Source organism: Drosophila obscura, unplaced genomic scaffold (assembly GCF_018151105.1).
Source record: "Drosophila obscura isolate BZ-5 IFL unplaced genomic scaffold, ASM1815110v1 contig_200, whole genome shotgun sequence".
Taxonomy (NCBI): Eukaryota; Metazoa; Arthropoda; class Insecta; order Diptera; family Drosophilidae; genus Drosophila; species Drosophila obscura.
In genome coordinates this window covers 4475060-4497239 of record NW_024542791.1, presented here as the reverse complement: position 1 = coordinate 4497239, position 22180 = coordinate 4475060, and the positions used below count along the sequence as shown (strand labels likewise).

At 41.4% G+C, this 22180-nt stretch overlaps 3 protein-coding genes and 1 long non-coding RNA gene across 7 annotated transcripts; 2 read left to right on the top strand and 2 right to left on the bottom strand.

Moving 5' to 3' along the window:
• The first annotated feature begins 1140 nt into the window (after positions 1-1140).
• On the top strand, positions 1141-12886 carry LOC111078591. Of its 4 annotated transcripts, none has more exons than XM_022373377.2 (8): positions 1141-1227; positions 5057-5625; positions 9366-9708; positions 10409-10812; positions 10915-11036; positions 11089-11204; positions 11278-11395; positions 11455-12886. In XM_022373377.2, the coding sequence occupies exons 2-8, from the start codon at positions 5325-5327 to the stop codon at positions 11923-11925; spliced, it is 1875 nt and encodes a 624-aa protein (XP_022229069.1). In that variant the 5' UTR covers positions 1141-1227; positions 5057-5324; the 3' UTR covers positions 11926-12886. The 4 variants fall into 4 exon arrangements, with proteins under 4 accessions (XP_022229069.1, XP_022229087.1, XP_022229077.1 ...); XM_022373395.2 differs by lacking the exon at positions 1141-1227 and adding an exon at positions 1366-1385; XM_022373385.2 differs by lacking the exon at positions 1141-1227 and adding an exon at positions 4023-4125.
• Positions 6552-8033, bottom strand: LOC111078607. The gene is given in 3 exon segments (XM_022373418.2): positions 6552-6886; positions 6937-6957; positions 6959-8033. Coding segments are annotated over 3 exon segments (1140 nt in total). The 5' UTR covers positions 7880-8033; the 3' UTR covers positions 6552-6688.
• A 455-nt stretch (positions 12887-13341) lies between the features above and the next one.
• On the bottom strand, positions 13342-19780 carry LOC111078584 (ring canal kelch protein). The gene is made up of 7 exons (XM_041593919.1): positions 19244-19780; positions 18016-18417; positions 16421-17659; positions 16081-16348; positions 15753-16017; positions 14587-15689; positions 13342-14530 (listed from the first exon to the last, which is right to left on the bottom strand). The coding sequence occupies exons 1-7, from the start codon at positions 19708-19710 to the stop codon at positions 13727-13729; spliced, it is 4548 nt and encodes a 1515-aa protein (XP_041449853.1). The 5' UTR covers positions 19711-19780; the 3' UTR covers positions 13342-13726.
• Positions 19781-20646: 866 nt separating this feature from the next.
• Positions 20647-21413, top strand: LOC111076814. Its single transcript, XR_002608080.2, has 4 exons — positions 20647-20898; positions 20958-21001; positions 21072-21165; positions 21228-21413. It is a non-coding gene; the product is annotated as an uncharacterized LOC111076814 (long non-coding RNA).
• Positions 21414-22180: the final 767 nt, after the last annotated feature.

Here is a 22180-nt window from a genome sequence, read left to right as displayed (position 1 = left end):
TGTATAACGAAAAGATACAGATACTTGAGAGTTCCGTCTACGAGTTAAACCGCAATGGCCAACCTCAAGTACGGGATACTTCATTGTCGAGACACGCGACTATAGCGTTCTCTCGTATAAAGTTTGAGTGCGTGGAGTACGTGGCGTATACTTTATTAATACATAATTGAGCAAAAGTAATGCAAAGAATGCGTTGAATGCATGATGCGAAAGAGAGGGAATATGAAATGAGAGAAGGCAAATGAGGTGGGATTAAAAGGAGTATGCGAATAATTGAACAAATTTAACTGTGCATTTCAATTAATTTCCGTTGGTAGCCATTTTTTTATTAAAATATTTAAATTGGTTTAAATGGTTTATAACAGAAATATTTTTGTTAAAGACTATGTATTTTACGTGTTTATCATATTTATGTTATTGAAAATACCAACACTGAAATGTCAAGCTTCTATATGTGTATAAAATCAATTCTTTCACTATTTAAAAATGTTGAACACCTAGTTTTTCTATTTTCCCATTGGCATTGTGAGTAATCAGATACAAGTCTTCTGCTAACCTTTCATCTTAATCAGTATATGATTCGCCTCAAATATATGTTTACATAAGATTCATAAGATACACACATGTAGGTATTTCTACGAAACCTAAGACAATTTGACTTGACATCTGAAAAATGTGTTTATATGTACTTTAATATCTTAAGTATCATAAACACACTATCTTAAGAATTTCAATTACCTACATACATATGTATGTGCGTATAAGTAATATTTACTTAACTACTGAAATTTTACCTACGGTTTGAGTCTCTGTTAACTATACAAGCTTTTGCAAACTCACTCTTAAAGCTTTAACATACAAGCTTAGACTAGTTAAAAGCTTTACCTTAGTTGTCTTGACTAACGCAGTCATAGCAAAGCGTTAGGCTGCACATGAGGAGATAAATAAAAAGAAATGCAACCAACGGAAAACAAAGAAATTTTATATTATAAATATGCAGAACTAAATTTTAAAAATTATTTTACCTGCTTTCAAATACCTATACCTATCTGGCTTAAAAAAATTTGCACAAAACTTGACAACCCTAGCCAATAACCAAGGAGCCCCCAAAAGCGACGCAACCAAAGAAAAAGCTCCTCATTTGTCGACACTTTTCCGGCACAACAGACGCAACATTTGCCGAGAGAGCCGCGCGAGCGGATGATAAAATCCAGTGAATAAATTCAAGTAAAAAATTGCAGTACAAAATTAAACAATCCGCTGCAAACAAACCTTAATCTAATTAAAGCAAAACTCGCTAAAGATAATGTGAAAGAAACACAAAAGAAATTCAATCAATGGGAAAGAAAAGGCAGCGGTGAAAAGTCACTGTCCAAAAAAACGGGGTATCGTAATGGAATGAGAAAAGGCTTTTTGTGTGCAAGAAAACTAAGTGCAATAAACTGTGAATAATCCCAGAATTAGCGGCGTGTGCATCGTGCGGTCCTCTGGGTGGGGAATTGGGCCTGGATTCGGTTCCATTCTATTGCTGGATGTCCAGATTTATATTATGCAAATTAATTTCAATTGGTTTGCACTCTGGATACAGCATTCTGTATGCGGCTCTGTTTATTGTTGCGGTTCCTGCTGCTGCTCTGTTGCTCTTCGTCACTATAGTACTCGTATACCACACCGTAGTACTTTGCACTACTCGTAGTAGTAGTAGTATTAGTAGTAGCCGTAGTACTATCACCAGTACAAAGGTGTAGTCTTCCTGTTTTTCGTATACATAAATTTGCCAAAAATTTTCCCTCTCAGGTGTAACCAGTACCTGTTCCCATTCCCACTTCAGTTGCCCATTCCCCCTCCCATTTTCATATTCCACATACGAATATACTATATAGGACTCCATAACAAGTGTGTGCGTGTCTTGGCTTGATTTACCGGCTTTTCTGAGGGTTAAAACTATGAGCATAGTTTTCCCAAGAATTTTTTAATCATACAGGAATGCAGTGTGCACAAAAAAGAGAGAAAGAAAAGCAGCTGGCATAAAACGTAGCGCAAGCTTTACGTCAAAATGTAATTAAAAACTGTGTTGGGGGAAAAGCTCATGTTGATGGAAAGGCGAGTGCTTTGAAACTATCACAGCTGCCAATTACAAGTAATTTTAGCTCACATTAAAGCGGGTAATTTTATAAATATTCGCTCAACTTTGTTATAAGTTCACCCGGTAAATGTGGCACCTGGGAGATGTTTGACATTTGCTTTAATTGTTGATTTCTCACTGAGAAGTTCCTGAAACTCAATAAATTGGGTGATTAAATACGCTTGCAGTAGCTCTAATCTTTTTGACACCGAATTATTTCTTAATCTTGGCATTTCCTGTAAACAATTTAGAAATCTTTAAATAGTTATGCGGATAGCTTTCAGTAATTGAAATTAAATAAAGCTGTTAAAAATTGTTATTATTATTATATAACATTTATTGAAAAGATAACTTAAAGCAGATTAAACAATAAACACTTATACAAACATTTTCTATGGATTTTCTTAAGGTAGCACCTTCAAAGATTCCCCCTTTAGATGTTACAAAAACCTTCTTAAGTTTTTCCAATGCTTTGGACTTGTTTATATTTTATATTTTTAAATTAGCCAATTTAAAGATAATTATCAAAGAACAGAATTAAAATCTTTTATCATTACCTGAAACTTGAAGACACATATCCATAGTTTTTCTTAAGGTAGTACTTCCAAAACTTTTTGTACAACAATTCAACTAATTTAATTTAACATAAAAAAAAGTGGAACCATAAAAACACAAAATTTAATCAAGATATAAACTCAAACCCCTGCCGCATACGAAATGCAGCTCGATTGTAGTTTATTAAAAGCTGACTAAAAATAATGTCTCCGCATGACCATAATATCAATTACAATTACGTGGACCGAACCGGAAGATTCGCTTTCAGAGACCAACAATGAGAAAAAAAAAAATGGCTTGCACGAGACTCTCATTATAGTGTATAAGGCAGCACACACAGAGAGGAAGATATCGAAAAAGAAGCCAAAAATACAGACTTGTAATATGGCAAGACAACATTTATATGGTGCAGCAGTCAGTCAGTCACTCTTCTGTAGTCTGTGGCCACCGGGAGAGCAAAGCTCAGCGGCACAGCCCCCCGTCAGCACAATCACAGCAATTGCTTCCAGACCGATGCGACTGACAGGCAGACAGACTGGCGGACAGACTGGGTAGAGTTCCACAATAATGGGGAACCACTGACATAGCAGACCACACTACAGACATCCATCCATTCCATGTGAGCCGGGACTGCGTCGAGCGGCGGTAGTTGCACAATTTTGCACAAAAGCCAAAGCATAATCATGAATAATGAGCGTTTGTGATAAGTGATAAATGCCCAGTGGCGAATGCATACGGAATATGAATAAGAAGGAAATTGTTTTTCTCGTTATGGAATGGGAAAATCATTGCTTTTTTATAGAGAAATCATGAGAAGTAATGGTTGAAACGTGTATAAATAGTAGGGTTAGAACTATGGAGCAGTTAGAGTTCCTTTCCAGGAATCTGTCTCTCTCGACTATTAAGAATTAAGATGAGCTCAAATATTAATTTAATTTTCTCTCTTAATATTTAATATTTCCTTTCTTGGTGCAAATTTATATTGCAAACGAAGCTGTCACCGAAAATGCCGAACGAACGTGTCACGAAATTTTCCATCTACCAGAAATACAATAGGTTTTAATTTTCCAAAGTATTAATGGACAGGAGTATCCAAAAAACTTTTTAAAAATCTAAGCAAGAAAATTGTAAAAATTCACTTTATTTTCTTCATAAACAAATATATCCCTACTGCTTCAGAATTCCATCATGCCCACTATGCCAGACAAACAGGTTTTCTCTTGGGGCAGAGCCATCCAATTTCCCAGTGGGCATCCGGTGAGCCCGTTTTCCTCTGCCTTCTGTCTCTGCTTCTTGCATAGTCTCTTGTTTCTGGTCTTCCAGTCGGGCGCTTCGCCCACCCCATGACCAGAGCCCAGACGCACAGGTCCACAGGTCCGCAGTATGAAACGGGAAGCGGTTCAGTTCGGTTGAGTTCAGTTCAGTACGCCAAATGCGCGCCAAAGGTGAAAAAGCAAGCCAAATATTTATTCTGAAAATATTATAAAATTCAACAGAAATTCTGGCGATCCATTCAGAGTAAAAAAAAGTCATCCCAAGAGTGCAATTTTTTTGTTTGTGTACATTTTTCGTGGAAGTTATTCTCCTAGTCACTTTGATTAGTTTTAGTTGCCGCCAAGTGTTTGTCTCCTCTTTTTCTGGATTTATTTACGCCGTAGTTTGCCGTTTAGTTTTGTCAACTTTAATTGAAATTAATTTACTTTCTTCACATATCTGTCAGATGTGTTTGTATCTGTGGCTTTATCTGTATCTGTATCATCGTATCTATGTAAATGTATCTGTGAACACATGACGCCGACGCGATCTCGAGCAGCCTTGTATGCGATCAGATCCGAGCGCAGAGGTCAGCAAATAAGCAAATTGTCTCATATGATGGTTTACTATATACATATGTACATTTATGTAGATACGATTTATTTGCAAATTTAAAATAAAATCTGACAAAAGAGGATCACGACGACTGGAAGAGTGTGCAAAAATTTAGCTCCGGGTTTTCTTGATTACCATATATTTTGCATCGTATAAAGATAATGGGGGGAGGGAACCACAGCGCCCTACCTCTTGGGCATTTCCACCAAAACCAAATATGCACCCGACTGCAATCAAATGTAAATCCAATCGTGATGATCCCAAGCCAAACTATTCTAGGCAGCTCACTGCTATAAATATATATATGTATGTAGATTTACATATCTTTTTTATAGAGACAAAAAATGCGATGAAATGATTTGCATACAAAACACTAGAATACCCCGCATTGAGTAGTGGTAGGGAATGACTTGAATTTCAATAAGTTTCAGCGTTTGCAAACTCATCAAAATCGCCTTTGATAGCGTGCTCAATTATAAGCCTTTTCTCTTCTACTCCCGGACACAGCTCTTGACAATTATGTAAAGCTTCTCTTGGCCAAAAACTTATACACAAACGAAAATGAATAAACTCGTGGTACCGTAAAAACTATCAAAACCAAACAAAAAAAATAACTGAGAAAAACAAGTGGAAAAACTAGAAGAACATTAAACCAAAAAAAAAAAAAAAACTCGAATATAACAAAGGGAAAACACTCTGAAAGTGCTAGCAATTAAAAATAGTTTCACAAATTGCTAACAAACAAGCAGGAAATAAAGGGAAACCCGAAACTTGAATGTCGCGCAAAATGTTGCAAGTGCCGGTGGCAACATTTCTGTTGCTGTTGCTGCTGCAGAGTGCCACAGCCTCTCCAGCTGCAGCTGCAGCTGCCTCCCCAGATGCATCCACCATCAGCTTTCCTCTGGAACGTCAAATCGATGCCAGTTTGAAGAATGCCAAGCAGATTGAGAGCAGAGTGCTGCCCGAGTTGGATGGCCTGCAACGCAATCAGGAAGATGAGAAATGGCAGCAAGTCGTCCGGTTTATTGACGATGGTTTTCCCGTCCTCGAGCTGTATGCCTATAAGTTTAAGAGGGGTGAGTACCGCAGTGGAACATTCTATGCGTATAAATTCGTAATTGGGGGAATTGTATAAAAAAAAAGGTTATTCCACTTTTCAGCAGAATATTTTATTGTATTACTTTATAATTCTGAAGTATAAAATTACGAAACTTTTATCAAAACTGCACAAAATATAAAACTACCAAAAAAATTGTTACAGCCTTCCATTAATCACGTACCCCCTGCTAAGACCTCTCATTACGTCTCAGAAGTGCCATACTATTCACGTAAATGCTGTTCGAAAACATGACCCATATCCAGCCCGTGCTGAGGACTTGCCAGATATGACCACGATTCAGCCAAAAGACACTCACTTCACTGTTATCGGCTCCGCTATGCATGGCCAATTGGTAGAGAATATTAGAATATTAGCAACTAAGAAGCAAGAAAATTTGTAAAAAGACGAAAATTTGTGTAGAAAATTCTAACTGGCGTCTGTTGAAGCGGGATAGTTTCAAACCATAAAAGGAGTAGAGCAGAGAATTTCGTGGGACATATTTGAAAATGTTGCAGCACTTGCAACAGCTGCAGTACGGACCGACAGTTAGACAGGACATGGCGAACTGGTTACCAAGCTTCCACAAACTACCAAAATGGGTGGCCATATGGGAAAAATGGGATTGTGTGACGTTGATAAACGACTTCGTTCAACTGTCCAAATGTTGATCATAAACAAAAACTACTTCATTTACCTAATAGACATGCTATAGGAAAGCAAAAAAATGATGGAATTGAGGGAGGTCAAGTCAAAGCTTTTAATGCACTTACTTCTGAACTTTTCGCCATATTTAATTATGGTTAATATCGAACCAATCTATCATAAAGCTGACAAGGAAACGAAGCATCGATGGAGAAGAATAAGCGCATTTGGGATACAAATTTAATTCATCTTTTAGCATGCCATTACTTATATATTTGTATATTTAGTATATCAAAGAATACAATTGCAAAATTCATTGTAAAAATTACAAAAACTCTTTTCAAAAGTCCTCAATTAAATCCTGTTACAGTACATCTCCAACAATGGCTTATACGAAATCAGCTACTGTCCTTAAGCTTCTGATTATGTTTGAGATATTCTGTACTATTCACGTAAATGCTCTTCGAAAACATGGCCCACGTCCAGCCCGTGCTGAGAACTTGCAAGATATGGCCACGATTTATGCGAAATACATTCAATTCGCTTTTGTCCTTTCCATTTTGTAGGGCCAATCGATATAGCGAAAACATTTGTAACTGGGGAACCAGAAAGTTAAGACACAAACAAAAGAATTCTTTATATTCACCTGACGCTCAGGCTTGAAGTTATGCCCTGAACTTTCCAAACTCTCTTTGGGCAGAGTCGATAGCCAGATTGATGTAGACAAGACTCAGCGGATAGGCAAAGGCGAGAACAAGTGCATAGAGGTAGCGACCCAGTACTCGCTTCTCAAACAAGTACAGATGGAGGCAGCTCACGAAGAAGATGAAGTCATCCATCATACAGATCCAAATCAGGGGTCTTACGAGAGACTCCAACTTTCGCCGCAATTTGATCAGGTTCTTATAGTAATCAATCATTTGTATTAACTGCTGTCGGTTAGGACGAGATGTTGGCAGCTTGTAGCAAGAGTAGAGGATCAGAAGACCCAAGTGGGCAGTAAGTCCCAGAAAAAAAGGCTGAATGCAGCCGAAAAGATACCCCGAGCTACGTAAATAAGTACACAATATAGAGTTACTGGACGTAAATGGAATCATGCCGAGCAGAGATCCGCGCGTGGTTATGGAAACCATTTTCATTATGTGTATGAGAAATAAACCCCAATTAATTTTGGGCCCCTGTCCACGTATACTCCGGTATCTATAATATATTCGCACAAATCTATTGAGTAAGTCCCGCATCTGCTTCCGCTGATATATATAGCTATAGGCAATACTGTAGCTTATGAAAATTGTATTATTGGATATAAAAAAACGCGTTGCCATGTATAACAGATTCAGAGCATTGTCACTGCCCGGTTTCAAGTTCACTAGGACATCTATGAACTCAAGGATGAAAAATATCGAGTAGAGTAGCAGGATCGTCAATAGCCAGGGTCGTAGCCAGAAGCCGTGGAATACTCCCACGGCCAAATTCAACTGGGAGCTCAGCCGGAATGTCTGCTTTTGTGGAATATATTTGTAGATGTTGCAACCCGTAATCGTTGTCAGCACTTGCAACAGCTGCAGTATGCTCGTTAGGCAGGACATGGTAAAACTGTCGCTCGGTGCCTCACAGTTCTCGATGCTTTGGAAGGTCCGTAAATGGCCAAAAGGGGAAATATTGGAAAAATGGGATTGTGTGACATTGATAAATGACTTCGTTCAACTGTCCAAATGCTGATCATAAACAAAAAACTACTTCATTTACCTAATAGACAGACTATAGGAAACCAAACCAACGAAAGGCAAAGCAAATACTGCAATACACTTCCGTTTTCTGAACTTCCGAGCTTTTCGAATTATGCTCGGGTGATATATACCTCAGGGATATATGCACTTATATAGATAACGATGAAATGTTACTAGTTTACATCAGGGGACATTTAAGCTTAACAAAATGTCTGAAAGATATTGAGATGGGATTGCAAACGTCAGTGGAATAAAATTTCCTTGTACTGGACACAGATACTAACATTATTCGTAGAAAAGACTACTCGAGAAAGTTTAATATAAAAGTGTAATATATATATATATATATATATAAATATTAATATCCTCCCAGTGGTATAGAGAGTTTAATTTTAATAATAATTTTAAATAAGGAAATTTTGTTGTATGGATATAAGAAATACCGATATTATTCAGCTTACATACTCTTATAAAAAAAGGATTTCTTTTAAGTGATTAATGGTAATGCCATTACAGATAAATCTCATGATTAAAATGTTATTCCCCATCTTGCGTGGTATAGCTAATATATCATTTTATAGATAGTGTAACTTAAACGAAAAAATGAGAATAAAAGCATTTGGGAGTCAAACGAGTTGACAAAAAAACTATGATAAATGAATAGTAAGCAAAATCGAAATAAAAATAAGTTAAAAATCAAAATAAATATAAGCTAAAAAAAAGCTAAAAACAAAAAAGGTTTGAAAAAACTTAACGAAGTCATTTAAAATAAATTGGATGTATTTTATCAATAAATCATTTGGGAAAACCCAATAGAAAATCAATCTGATATGCTGCAATGATATACTGATATAAGTTGTGAAAGACAAATCCAATTTAAATACAATTAAACTAATTAAGAATAAAATGGAAATATTAAACACCAAATTTGGTTACTTGGCGGAACCCTAAAAGCTTATTACCTCATTAGGCATCATGGCGAATACCTCCCCGAACAGACACCCACCCACAGCACAACATAAGAATGTATATTTTTATGTGTGCCGCATAATAATGTGATATAATTAACCCAGCATATTCCCCTGCCCAGACGGGAGTCTTCTCGTCTGGCATTACACGAACACACCCACAAAAAGAAGAGGCATACAGGCCCCGAAGCACAGCCAAAAGTTAATTACTTGATTAGCATGCAGACAGGTAGGGGCTTCAGGAGGGTTAGCCGTAAATGAAATGAAAACAGTTTACATTTTTAAGTGAGCAATTCCCCAAGTAACTCTCTCCTTCTCTCTGTCTTTATCTCTTCTATCCCTGCATATGTATGTATATGGGCCGATTCCAATTGCAGATATCCCATATACATTGATTGTGCCTAAAATCGATGTGCGGACCATCGAGAAGCCGCGTCTGAAGGAGTTCATGTTGGAGCATATGGTGCCTGGTAAACTCTTTGACAGCTATAGCGGTGTGGCCAACAGCAAGGAAGAGGAGGAGTCATACGGCAATGGGAACGGACATAAAATCGTTTTTCGTAAATTGGAAAAATCCCACAACAATGTTTGGCTACTCAATGGACAGCAAATACTCTACAAGCTGCGTATCAATGAGAATTTGATGGCCATTGGAATTGATGGTTATTTGGGCGATAGGAAGTCGCCCTACTCCAAGCGGAACATACAGGAAACGAACAAGTGAGTAGAGCCCTTTCGTTACGTTACAGTGGGACCAAGTCCCATCTTAAACACCTTAAAGCAGTGACTTGAAAACTTTTCATTCAAGATGGACATGTTTGATAAGGAGCATTTTGGTTGCCATACAAATTGGTGGTTGCTAAAGTTGATCTATTCAGTTATACTCACATATGTATATCTCCCAAGCACATACATATCTAATATACATATGTAGCTTTGTTTTGTAGGAAAATAGTGAGATTGATAAATCAATTATTGTAGATAGATTGACAGTTAGTTGAATATATGTATGTATTTAGCAATCAATAAATAGCTTTTGATGAATCATACAAAAGTCTTTAAGAGTTTTGACCACCGATTGGGCACTGCAACTGCAACTGCAATTTTGGGGGCTTGTCTCGCACCACTGTGCGGTCCTATCTAGCGAGTACCAAGTTCCCCCCCTAGTCCTAGTTTGTTTGCGGTCAAAAGTGCACTCATGCGAAATTTATCAGGCCGCAAACAAAGTTTTTGCTGGTCCAAACTTTCAACACACACAGACACAGAAAAACACACATTTAGATTTTCCTTTTCCGCATCTGGTAAAGGACGAATCGCTGCATAAACATACATATGTACATAGATATATACATATATAGTATAATATAGTATAACCCATTTGTATATACATCTATCTGTGCCCATCCATCGCCCCTTATAGCCGCTACAATGACCCGCAGCCACTGGAACAGCCGAACATTACGAATGCACATGCCAAAGTGGAGCCCATTATTAAGGAGTCGAAGGCCAGTCCGCTGATGTCGTTTTTGGCCAACATGAAGACAGGCACAAAAGTATTCCAACACTTTCTATCGAAAAGCAATCTGACACGCATAATGGATGACAATGCCTATACGGTGCTGATACCCTCGGACAATGCCTTCCAGCGCTGGCATCCCATCGATTGGGGCTTCTATCCGTTCAGTGTGCCAGAGTTCACCGAGTCGGTGCTGCTCAATCATTTCCTGCCCATGCAGCGGCCCCTCCGACTCTCGGATGTGAGGAACATGGACGAGGTCGTCGTTCACACCATGGGCGGTGATGATGTCGTCTTCCATGGCCAACGTAAGTGGGCCCCATAAATTATATTCCAAATTCAATTTATGACAACATTTTCTGCTCCTTGGCTCATTCTTTGCTCATCCACCCCCCGCCCTCTCTAAATAGCCACCCCCACGGTGAATAATGTCAGCATTATGTCCGACTTCACCCTCTCCAATGGCAATCAGGTGTTTATTATATCGGAGGTGCTCTTTGTCACCGAAGCCGTCGTCTCCAAATTGCACCAGGTAACCCGGTTATGGCTTATCCAATTCTGGTCTAATGTTGTTCTTCCTGCAGATGCACAAGGACAAGGAGACTCCACCGTTGCTGGCATTCCCCTGGTTTGGGGCACAGTTTTTGTCGCATTCGTTTTTGGCCTTGGAAAGAGATCCACGCTTTACCCAGATAACTAGGTAAGAATTGATTGTTGGATTATTATTTGAGATATGCTGGGCTATGTCTTCTATTTTATGCCCTCCCCAAAAGATATCTAAACAACGCAGAGATTGCTCCCCATATCTCAGGAGCCAATTACACCTTCTTTGTGCCAGAGGATCGGGCCTTTGAGAAGCTTGGCTTCGATCGACTTTCGGACGAGGTTATGGTACGTATTCATGGACAAATTTCGGCAAAAGATGAGTAACTAAACCTTCGACTTTCTAGGCCTCTCAACGGGGAATAAAAATGCTCTTAAATCACTTTGTACGCGGCCGTCTTTACAATCGTGATCTGCGCGATAATGAGGTATACGAAACGATCGGCGGCGGTCACATAAAGATCACACGCAATCCGGGCAGCAACTATACGAGCGTCAACAATGCCCAGATAACGGAGAGTGAGGTATTCGTGTACAACCTGGGCACCATGTACTATCTGGATGACATCCTGTACTCGCATATACTCCGTGATTTCATCAGCAAATCGACCAAAACGAGATCGAATCGAAATGGCGGCGACTCTGGCGGAGGATCGCGCAGCACTTCCCGTCCCAGCGATGTGGAGATCGTGCCCAATGAGTTCGAGAGCGAGCACAATGGCGGCGACTATGCCATCCATGGCGATGACGAGGACTTTGAGGATGAGATCATCACGCCAAAAGCGTTGCCCGTCCAGATCTATGAGTTGCCCAAGTAGAGAGACAGAGAGAGATAGCAGGTTAAACCATGAAGAGTGCAGGCAGATCTACTCGCGAAAAGAGACTCAGGCCGAGAGTGCTGGCAGATCCATGTGGATCCATGTGGGGGCGTTTGATATGGGTTTACATAAAGATAAATATAATTTTTTTGCGTGAGGTCTGTATGTGTGGAGAAGAGAGAGAAGAGAGAAGGTGGCGCTTAAAGCGTTTTTGTATAGTTCTGGGCTAATTTTTTTAAAAGCATTTCTCTAGTTTAGTTCATAGTTTCTTGTGTACATTTTAAGTTTAGCATTGAACGAGGCGGTGAAACGAAGTATACTACAAACAGCAACCAGAAGATCAACAACAACAACAACAGACAACGGCAACAAATAAACTATACATACCTAATCCTAAAGAACTTATCAGCAATTTAAACGAAGCTTGTAGACATAGCGAGAAATTGCAAGAGAAAAACCAACAAAAACTATATAAAGAATAAAAGCATTCACGTAATATTCGAATTAGAAACGAAACAACACACAAAACAAAACAAACAACAAATATAAACGAACGAAATTTGCACACAAAATTATTAAGATATATACGTATTACCATAGATACCACCCGTATATATACTCGAACAAATTCAATTAGTGCTCATCGATGTTGATGCTTTTTTGGGTCTCTATCCATATGAGAGAGCATAGCGAGAACATATCCGGCTAAATCGAACCAAAATTCGCGATTGGACACAAAATCCTTGGTCAACAAAAGAAAAAAGAAAAAAAAAAGATATGTACCAGTATCTCTACATCTCTTACGAGCAGATATTGTATTTTTTAATTTAATGACATTAATGATATTGATATTTAATGTACTATCTGTGTATATGAACAAAACAAAACAAAAAGCAATGAGAACGAAACATGCAATTTTATAATAGTTTGTTAAAATAAAAAAGAAAAAATCTTCCAGAATAACAGAGTGTTGTTGTTCCGCTTGTTCTATTTGGTTTTTTTTCGTTGAACTAGTTTTATTATGAATTAGTTAAACTCAATACACATGTAAGTATGGGTAATAATAATCATATATATGGAGTATACGTATATTATATTCTATATGCGGGTGTATAAGTACTACTATATATGCATGTAAATAATACCTGTAATTCTAATTGACTTAAACTATATTTATGTAGGTTTTCTAGTGGGGTTTCTGTAAGATTTTAATGCCGAAACCTAGCATAAATGGATTAACCAAAAGGCTTGGGTACCCCCAACAGCCCACTAAAATATAATGGATATTTTGGTTTAGGCAGTGGAAAATGATTTGGAACTTTTGAAATTATAATTAAATCATTTATCAAATGCATATTGCTTATGGGTAGAATGTGTTCGAGGACATTTATGTATGTATATAGATATAGAGTGTGTGTGTGTGTGAGTGCTTGATATGGCGCTTATGACACAAAAAAATTCTTCATTGAACTACAAACTAGTTTATCCAACATAATATTCGATCTTGAGCTTTGGCTGGTTACACAAAATGTTGCCCCTTATATGTATTGTAATGCTATCAAATTCTACCATGTGAATATTTTTCTCTTAAGTATAAATATTTTATAAAATTTTTAAAATTGAATTCGAATTTGATCGGTTTTTTTTTTTTTGGTCGATTCGATTTTGAATTTTCATTTTTTGAGATCCAATTTTTAGGAGAGGAGCAGCGTTGGGCCAAATGACACAAAAATTAACACAAAACTAAAAAAAATAGTAAATTAAAAGCTGCTATTAAAAACAAATTGAACTACAGCCGATTTTAGTCGTGGTTCTCATTCACATTATTCTGGCTGCTGCTGCTACTGCTGCTGCTGGCGGTGTTAGGGCATTGAGGGTTATTTTGACTGCTGGTTGTCTCAGTCTCATTATCACTCAAATTGACAGGAGGATCCACAGGCAGATCCACCGCCTCCACTTCCGCAATAGACACTTCCACAGCTGCACCACCCACAGCACCCTCGAGTTCGTCGGGCAATTCCACTGGTGCTGGCGGCTTCGGCTTGAAACTATTGTTCTCCGCATTCAGCTTGTAGTTCTTGAAGGGATCCCCCGGTTTGGCGGCAGATGGCTGCGCCTGCTGCTGCTGCTGCTGTGCCTGGGCTGCCTGGCGTTGTAGGCGTCGCTGTTGATTGCTGAATGTGGGACTCTCGGATCTCGCACGCTGCAGCATCGGACGCTGATGGTGGTAGCTGGGATCGTAGTCACGCGAGCGTCCAAATTCGAAGCCATTCTGCCACTGAACGTGCACATTCTCGTACGAGGGATCCTCGTATCTGTAATTTGAGGCCGCTGCTCCATTCTGATTACGCTTGTCGGCTGCTCCACACCGCAATCGACTCAAAGTGCTGTGAAGAGGACGGGCCGCTGCATTTGGATCCCGACGCATGGTAGAGGAAACAGGCGAAGCTGCACAGGATCCACTGCAGGAGCTCTGATAGCGAACCATGTCCTGGGGCAAGCCACCCAAACGTGGTGTGCCATAGGGATTCGACATCTGAGAGGCCACGGAGGCGGTGTCGCAGCTAACGCAATCCCGCGAAAACATAAAGTTAAAGTCGATCACCTACAAGGAAATAGATGAGTCAGTATCCTTGGTGGTGCTGTAAAGTGAATTCTTACCTTGCAATCGGGCCCCTGGCCGATCCACAGTGGCAGCCATTTGTTCACCAGCAGCCACTGCAGACTGGACTTGGATATGCGGTTCAGAGTTCCGTTTCCGTTTCCGTTGGCATCTCCGGAAGAACTTGATCGGGCTGTCGTCGATGTCGATGCCGATGTCGTTTTTTTGGCCAAGGCTGCACTCTTGACTCCCGCCGTTGAGCCGCTCTTGACGCCCGCCGTTGATCCACTCTTGACCGACGCAGTGGATCCACTTTTGTCTAAGCCAGCGGTAGATGGAGAAGTAGAAGAATTAGCCGACTCCTTGGACGCCTTGCTGGCCGCCTTTACCTTGGGTATGGCTCCTGTTGGGCGTGTGGCACTGCTCACTGATGAACTGGAAGCGCTTTCCGGCACGGATGGATCCTCTACGACTGCTCCCGTGGCTCCAGCGGAGGCGGAGCGTGCCGCACGCTCCATGGACACATTCGGCGTTAGTGGAGAGTTGTGGGCAGCCATCGCCGCTGCTGTCGTCTTGTAAATGTTGGTCATGCTCTGCGAATTCTCGCCGTGCAGGCAACTAAAGAAACTCGATGCGCTGTTCTTCACGGGCACCTTTACGTTGCCGTAATCCATTCCAGCGGCTGCAGCCGCTGCCGCAGCGGCACTAGCACTCCCCACATACGCCTGACAGCTGGGCACGTTGCAAGTGCTGCTTCCTGCTCCTCCACTCGCAGTCGTGCCGCCTGCCCCATTGGCATTGAGGCGTATGTGCCCAACTGTTCCGTAATGCGAGTGTCCCAGCACAGCGTAATGGCCTCCCAGATTATAGTGATCAATGTTGCCGCAGGAGGAGCTGAGGTGTCGCTCGATTCGTCCTATGCCATGCCCCAGCACATCGAGGCGTGTATAGAGCGGCACTCGGTTAGCGGCAGTGGGTCGATAGATGGGCTCGTCGCGTATCTGCTCGTAGATGTTCTCATAGCGCATTGTGCCAGCTGTGGCATAGGGCAGATTGTAACCATCGGTGGATTCGGTGTCGTCAAAGCTGCGCTGACGCTGACAATTCGAGCGACTGTTTGTGTAGAGTGGCGTGCAACGCAGTCCGGTGCCATAGCGATTGCCTAAAGGGTATCAGAAAAACATTGTTTACGCTTTGCTACTATTTGCTTGCAGCTCCTTCTTACCATTCTGCATATCTATGCGAAAGTTTCGACGGTATCCCAGGCCTGAGCGCACTGCTCGTGGCACATCGTAGGCGGCCGCAGCCGTAGCGGCGTTGGTGCCCAGCATCCCCGCACCAGCTATAGATCGATCGTATAAATCATTGCGATAGTTGTTCATTGGCAGTACGCGTTGCTGTGGCGGTGGTGGTGTGGGTCCTGGCTGTGGGGGTGGATTCATGTTGGCATTGGCTTCTGTTGGCGCTGGTTGGGGCGGCTGTTGAGGTGCCTGTTGGATCACCAGTTGTGGCGCCTGTTGAGGCGCTTGTTGGGGTGCATATGAGGGTTGAGCTTCCTCAACATTTGCAGGGGCATTGACATTGGCGGCGGCCACAATTTGATTATTGTTGGGCTGACCGATTGGCGCATAGATGTTCTCGTAGTGTGGATGATTTGGGAGCTGAAGAGCCGCCGATGGCTGGACTGGAGCTGCTGCAGCAGCAGCCGCTCCAACTGGTGGGATATTGCCATAAATGGCACCACCAATGGCACCCTCCATCGTCCCCTCAGCCTGGCTGTTCTCATCATCCATCAGTGCTATGGCCAACGAAGCCGCTTGGCTGTAATCGAACGCATTAATTAGACTTAAGTGCAGGGGATCAGAAACCCCCCATTCGAGGGTTCACACTTACCGTGCCAATGCACCCTGCTCTTCCATTCACATGGGCTTATCGATCATACAGACGCCCGCGTAGCTGCGTCCAATGGTCATCAGGGCGGGCAGGATGCGCCAGCTGTCCGACTCCGGGCAGTAGACCTCCACGGAGGCCAAATTGGAGGTGCCATCATCGCCCCCGACCACATAGAGCAGCCCCTCGTGGGCCACCACGCCGGCATTGCGGCGACAATAGGACATGTCCGACACTGAGCTCCAGGTGTTGGTCTCACAGTCGTAGGCTTCAACGGACTTGCGTACCATGGGCCCATCGTGGCCCCCCACCGCATACAGGATGTTGTTCATCACTCCCACGCCGGCTCCACTGCGACGGGAAGACATCTCGGCGATGGCTGACCAGGTGTCTGTGTCGAGATTGTAACGCTCCACGGAGGACAAACACTGGCGGGAGAAGCCATCGTAGCCGCCGACGGCATAGAGCAGGCCATGGACGACGCCCACACCCACGGAACTGCGACGCGTGGACATGGATGCAATGAATCGCCAGATATCAGTCTTGGGGTCGTACATCTCGGCACTGGAGAGTCCGGTGGTGCCGTCGAATCCGCCCACGGCAAAGATGCAGCCGTTGAGGACAGCCACGCCCAGAGTAGATCGCCGGGCCTCCATGTTGCAGCATTGGGCCCAGTGATCGGTGGCCGGATCGTACACATCCACCGTGCGGACACGCAGCGCACCGTTGAAGCCACCCACGGCATAGACCTTATCCCCCAGCACACTCAAACCGGAGCGGCAGCGACGATTGGGCATCTCGGCAGCCTGGTACCACTTCTCCTCGCGCAGATCGTACCACTCGACGGCACGTATGGCCTTGGGTGCCTGGCCGCCAATCACCAGCAATATTTTGGGCATGCCCACCGGCTTCCGGGGCACTGTACGTGCGGATTTCGTCTCCGTGGGCAGCAGGTGATAGGTGAGGGCCTCTATGATGAGATTCTTGCATATAATATTCCCCTCCAGCAGCATTTCCTTGTCCACGCGCTGTGTAATGTACTCCTTGGACAGGAACGGCAGGCGCACATGCTCCATCAGGGCCGAGGTGAACTGCTCCCGCATGGGCACATCGTAGCGCAGCCAGGCGATCACACACTCGTAGACGCGCTCCTCATTGGGCACCGAAATCCGATCGTTTCCTATCAGGTTGATAACCTGCTCGTGCGATAGATTCAGAAACTCATCGAACTGGATCACCTCGCTGCAGCACAAAAAGGCAAAAACAAAAATAAAGCAAATAAATCAGTCAGTAAATTCGGGCCATAAATGTTGAATGTTGGCGGAATATGGGATTGAGATGGAGATTCAATAAATGGCAAATAATAAACCGGTTGATTATAAATTGCTTTCAATGTTTTACAATTAATGAAATGTATACAATCCAAATCGAATCCAAACGAGTTCCAGAACGACTAAATATAGGGCTGACCTTGCTGATTTTGCACAAAATCTCAGAGAGAATTGATTATGGAATAACAAAACCTTATCTCAGCTCGTCAGTCTGTCCGATTGCGTTCTCTGTGGTAAAAATATTTGCCATTTGATCTTGACACTCACTTGAAATGCTCCTCGATGTAGGTCTCCGCATAGTTCAGCAGCTCCGCGCAGGCATGAAGATCGGCAAACTCGCGTATGCCCAGACAATTGCTGGCATCCAATTGGGTCTGCAGGTAATCACAGCAGGCATCCCGCACATCGGTTAGCTGCAACAGATTGGCGGCCGTCAGCAGGACCTGTACATTATCCTCGTTCACCTCCACCGTTGCCGTGTACACATAATTGATGAGCAGTTCCAGTGCTCGTGCATCCACGCTCTGCAGTGTGATTCGCGCCTGACGCGACTCCTCGAAGCTGTTGAACATTGCATAGAAGTAGGGACTGCACGAGGCCAAGACCATGCGATGGGCATGAATCTCCACATCATCGGCCACCAATATGACATCACAGAGTTGTTTTTGTCTGCAAAACGAAGAAGCAAAGAAACCGAGAGTATTAGTAGGTGTTAAATGGTTTAATCAATATGAATGATATCGCTTTTTATGTTTGTTTGTTTGTTTGGTGTTAAAAACCTGATTTATATTTGCTCTTCTTAACCGAAACTGATCTTGGGGGAGTTCTTCATTCTCTGTGTGTTCTTCGTGTACCTGGGCCGTTTTCTGTACATCTTCCTGTTGAATCTTTTGTGGTTCTGAATTCAAAGGGAAAGTTTTCTGATGGTCATCTTTCCTAGGTACATATATTCATATGACTCCCAGTATCCTCCGCTTAAATCCTGTGCTCAACACGTGTTCGCTCACCTTAATGTTACAACACATTCACTTTTGGCTCTGAGACCACCACTATGGATTTGGTTTTTGGAAACTGGTTTCTGGCCATCAAGTAATTTTCCACTCAACTTAAACCAGAGACGCGGAAGCCAGACACCACAACAAATCGACAGAAATCGTTGGGCCATGCGCAAGTTCAAGGTCGTGCTCTAATGCAAAACCAAAAGGCAACGCATACAACCCATTAAAAGTACAGCAACAAAAACTAGACGAACAATTAATACGAATAGCCCCTTGACAAAAGGCGAAGGCAAATATTATACAAAAAAAATGTATGTATAAGCCAAACAGACAAACAGAAAATCAACTGCGCAAATATGCAAAATGCGAATGGGATGCCGCGACGAGACGAGACGATCGTCTGACATTTGCAGTGATTATTATTTTTCAGATTTTGGGCCAAAAGTCAAGCGACTAATCCCACCTGTCCACATCATTTAGTACGTTTTTTTTCTTACTTGCGCATCTCGTTCATGGCATCGAAGGAGCGAATTGTGTGCTGCTCGTTGCTGTATTGACCCACTGTGCCGCGCTCCTTGCCGTTGGGCCGCTGGACGTGCTTCTGCGAGCTCTCGTCCAGGGAGTTCTGCGAGGCATAGCGAAGCAGGCAGCTGCCTCGTTCCAGGCCACTGCCTTCGGCGGCGGTGTTCTGGTGAGCCTGCTGGAGCAGACGTTGTCGCTGGACTGCCGCCACGCCCACGGCAGCCCCCAGTCCAGGCGGAGGAAGAGCTATCATTTCTATGTCCGCACCTGCGCCCCCACCCACAGCATTCCCCTGTCCTGCTGCTGCTGCATTTGGTGGCTGCTGCTGCTGTTGTTGCTGCTGCTGCTGCTGCTGGTTCTGTTGCTGTTGAGGATTGCCATTGCTTAGATTGCTCATAATACCGATCGTGTACTTCGTTAACAATGCACTCAGAGCTATCATTCAGCGGCGTTCACAGCACGCGCGCTAACAAAAAAATGTAGCCCAAATAAGTTTTAATGAAAAATTCTCAATGGCACTATCGATAGTATCGATATTTTACTGATGGCCTCTACTATCGATGGTTTTGAGACTATCATGATAGTATCGAGCTACAGTCGTTGCGCTTTTGATATGTTTGGATTGGCTGTTATAAAATACGAAGACAAATTTGTAAAAAAAATCGACAGGTGGCATCTAATTTGTATAATGGACTAGTTCCTAAAAGGTTTCAATGGTTTTTTAATAATTATTTACCCTTACCTTACCCCCAGAAATATACCATCCTCATTTTCAAAATATACCGTGAATATACCAAGGAAAAAACCAACTTAACCCACTTAAATTCCCAAAGCCAAAATTAAGCCTGCGTATGCAAGTTCCAAAAACCCTATGTTCCTTAATTTACCCATGGAATTGAAATTTAATAAATTTTGGAAAGCGGCACAGAGAGAGAGCTCAATACAACTATGCAAGCTCTTTTGGGAAAATATCATTTGATATTTCATATTACGAATTAATTGAATTTGAGATATTGAATATATGTAGATAAGATTTAATTAATGATAATCGTTTGCGACTCGGTGCGTATTTTAATTTGAAAGAAAAATTTCAATAACGACCTTAACGACCAATAACGACCTTTTCCTTAAATTTATGACTCAAAAAGTCAGGATGAGAACCACAGCGATATATTTTCTCCAATTTTTATAGAAAACCCATTTTTTTTGTTATAGGCCAGTATTTCAAACACTTAACAGAATTTATATTCCAATTAATTTAATTATTAAAGCGAAATTTTAAGTGTCGATTTTACAAAAGGCCATAATCCAGCTAATGTGATCCGGTATTCAGTAAGAATTTAGTTTTTGGATTTACACAAGTTGTCTTTGGAAAAAGTGTACATCTTTCTCATTATATACTTTCAAACTTAAGTTTCATATATTTTTCAAGATGACAAAGGCTAAAAAGTGCACAAAGAAAGTTTACAAGCCCCAAAAAATCGCCCGGCTGACCACAAATGGTTATCTGAATTTTTTGCGACAGTTCAAGCAAGACCATTGCGGACTGTCGCCTAAAGAAATGGTCATCCGTGGTGCCAAAGCTTGGGGGCGTCTAACTAAGAAGCAGAAGGAGACATACCGCAAAATGGTGAGCAGGAAACTCATTCAAATAAATTCCTTCTATTTTAACGTTTATATATCTATAAGCTCCAACATACATTTCATAAGCGCCGTTCCTAGTCCAAGAAAGGGTAAAAATCATACCATTAATTCCTCTACGGAACTACATTTATTATTATTTGTAACCGATCTCTCCTTTAGCCCAAACCTGATGCTGTAGTCTGTCGCCGACCTTGCGTAAGTATGTCCTTAACTGCAGCCAAAAATGATGTCTATGTTTAGTTATATTTCTTAGGTAAGAAGCATGACCAAAGAAGTAAGTTTAAATATTTACAAATAACAAGTATTTCGTTGCAGAACGGCCAAGAAAACAAAACGAAGCCTCTTGCTAAAATATTGCCATTAATGTCGTAAATTTCCAGTGTAATTTAATTTATATAATGTCCAATCGTATTTAATGGTTGACATTTTGAGTGAATGTAAATTTTCCCAGTGCTAAATATTTCGAACTTTAATCAAGTATAACGTTTAGTTCTCTCGAAACATCCTTTGTTTTATAATGTACGTATGTACAGCGAAGGGTATCATCAAGTAGCTGCAAGGTTATAGTAAAAAGTATAAAAGTGAAAAAAAAAACATATTTCGACTTCATTGCTAAATTTGATCATCAACTTTATTTGTGTTTTGGCTTTTTTGTATATCGTTTATACTCATGCTCATCAACAGTTTTGGATATGTAAAATATGTTAGGGTCTTGGAAACAACTGCTTATTGAATGTTTACGAATAACAGCAACCACCTAATAACTAGGAATATATCTTGTATATTGGATAATGCTTAACTATAGCTAATACGAAGATCCAGAATATGTACAATCGAACGTTAAAACAAAGCACTCGCACTCGCGCTCGCGCTCGCACGAAAAATGTAAACTACTTTCAATAAATAAATACAGTGTACGAGAGCAGACATAAATATAAATATAAAGTATAAATGAAATAATTTGAAATTTGGCTAATGAGAGAGTTTTTTACACTAACTATTTTGTATCTGATATATATAAATATATATATGTAGATATTATACATAGCTAAATTTGTTTATATGTACACATAATTTAGATTCCATAAATTACAATTAATGGTTTGTTTTGTTTTGTTTGTAAATAAATACGTACATCGAAATATTACAAAAAATACTTTTCCTTGCGGGGGAAAGCAAAATGCAGAACGAGTTTCTCTAGCAATACTTATCATAGGAGAGTGTGCGGTAGGGCGGGGAGGGAGGAATTGCATTTAGCGATAATACTT

Coding starts and splice junctions, on each gene's coding strand:
- LOC111078591 (XM_022373377.2), top strand. CDS start 5,325: ATGTCGCGCAAAATGTTGCAAGTGCCGGTGGCAACATTTCTGTTGCTG. Junction 11,037..11,088: donor TCGTCTCCAAATTGCACCAG/GTAACCCGGTTA, acceptor TTCTTCCTGCAG/ATGCACAAGGACAAGGAGAC. Junction 11,205..11,277: donor CGCTTTACCCAGATAACTAG/GTAAGAATTGAT, acceptor CCTCCCCAAAAG/ATATCTAAACAACGCAGAGA.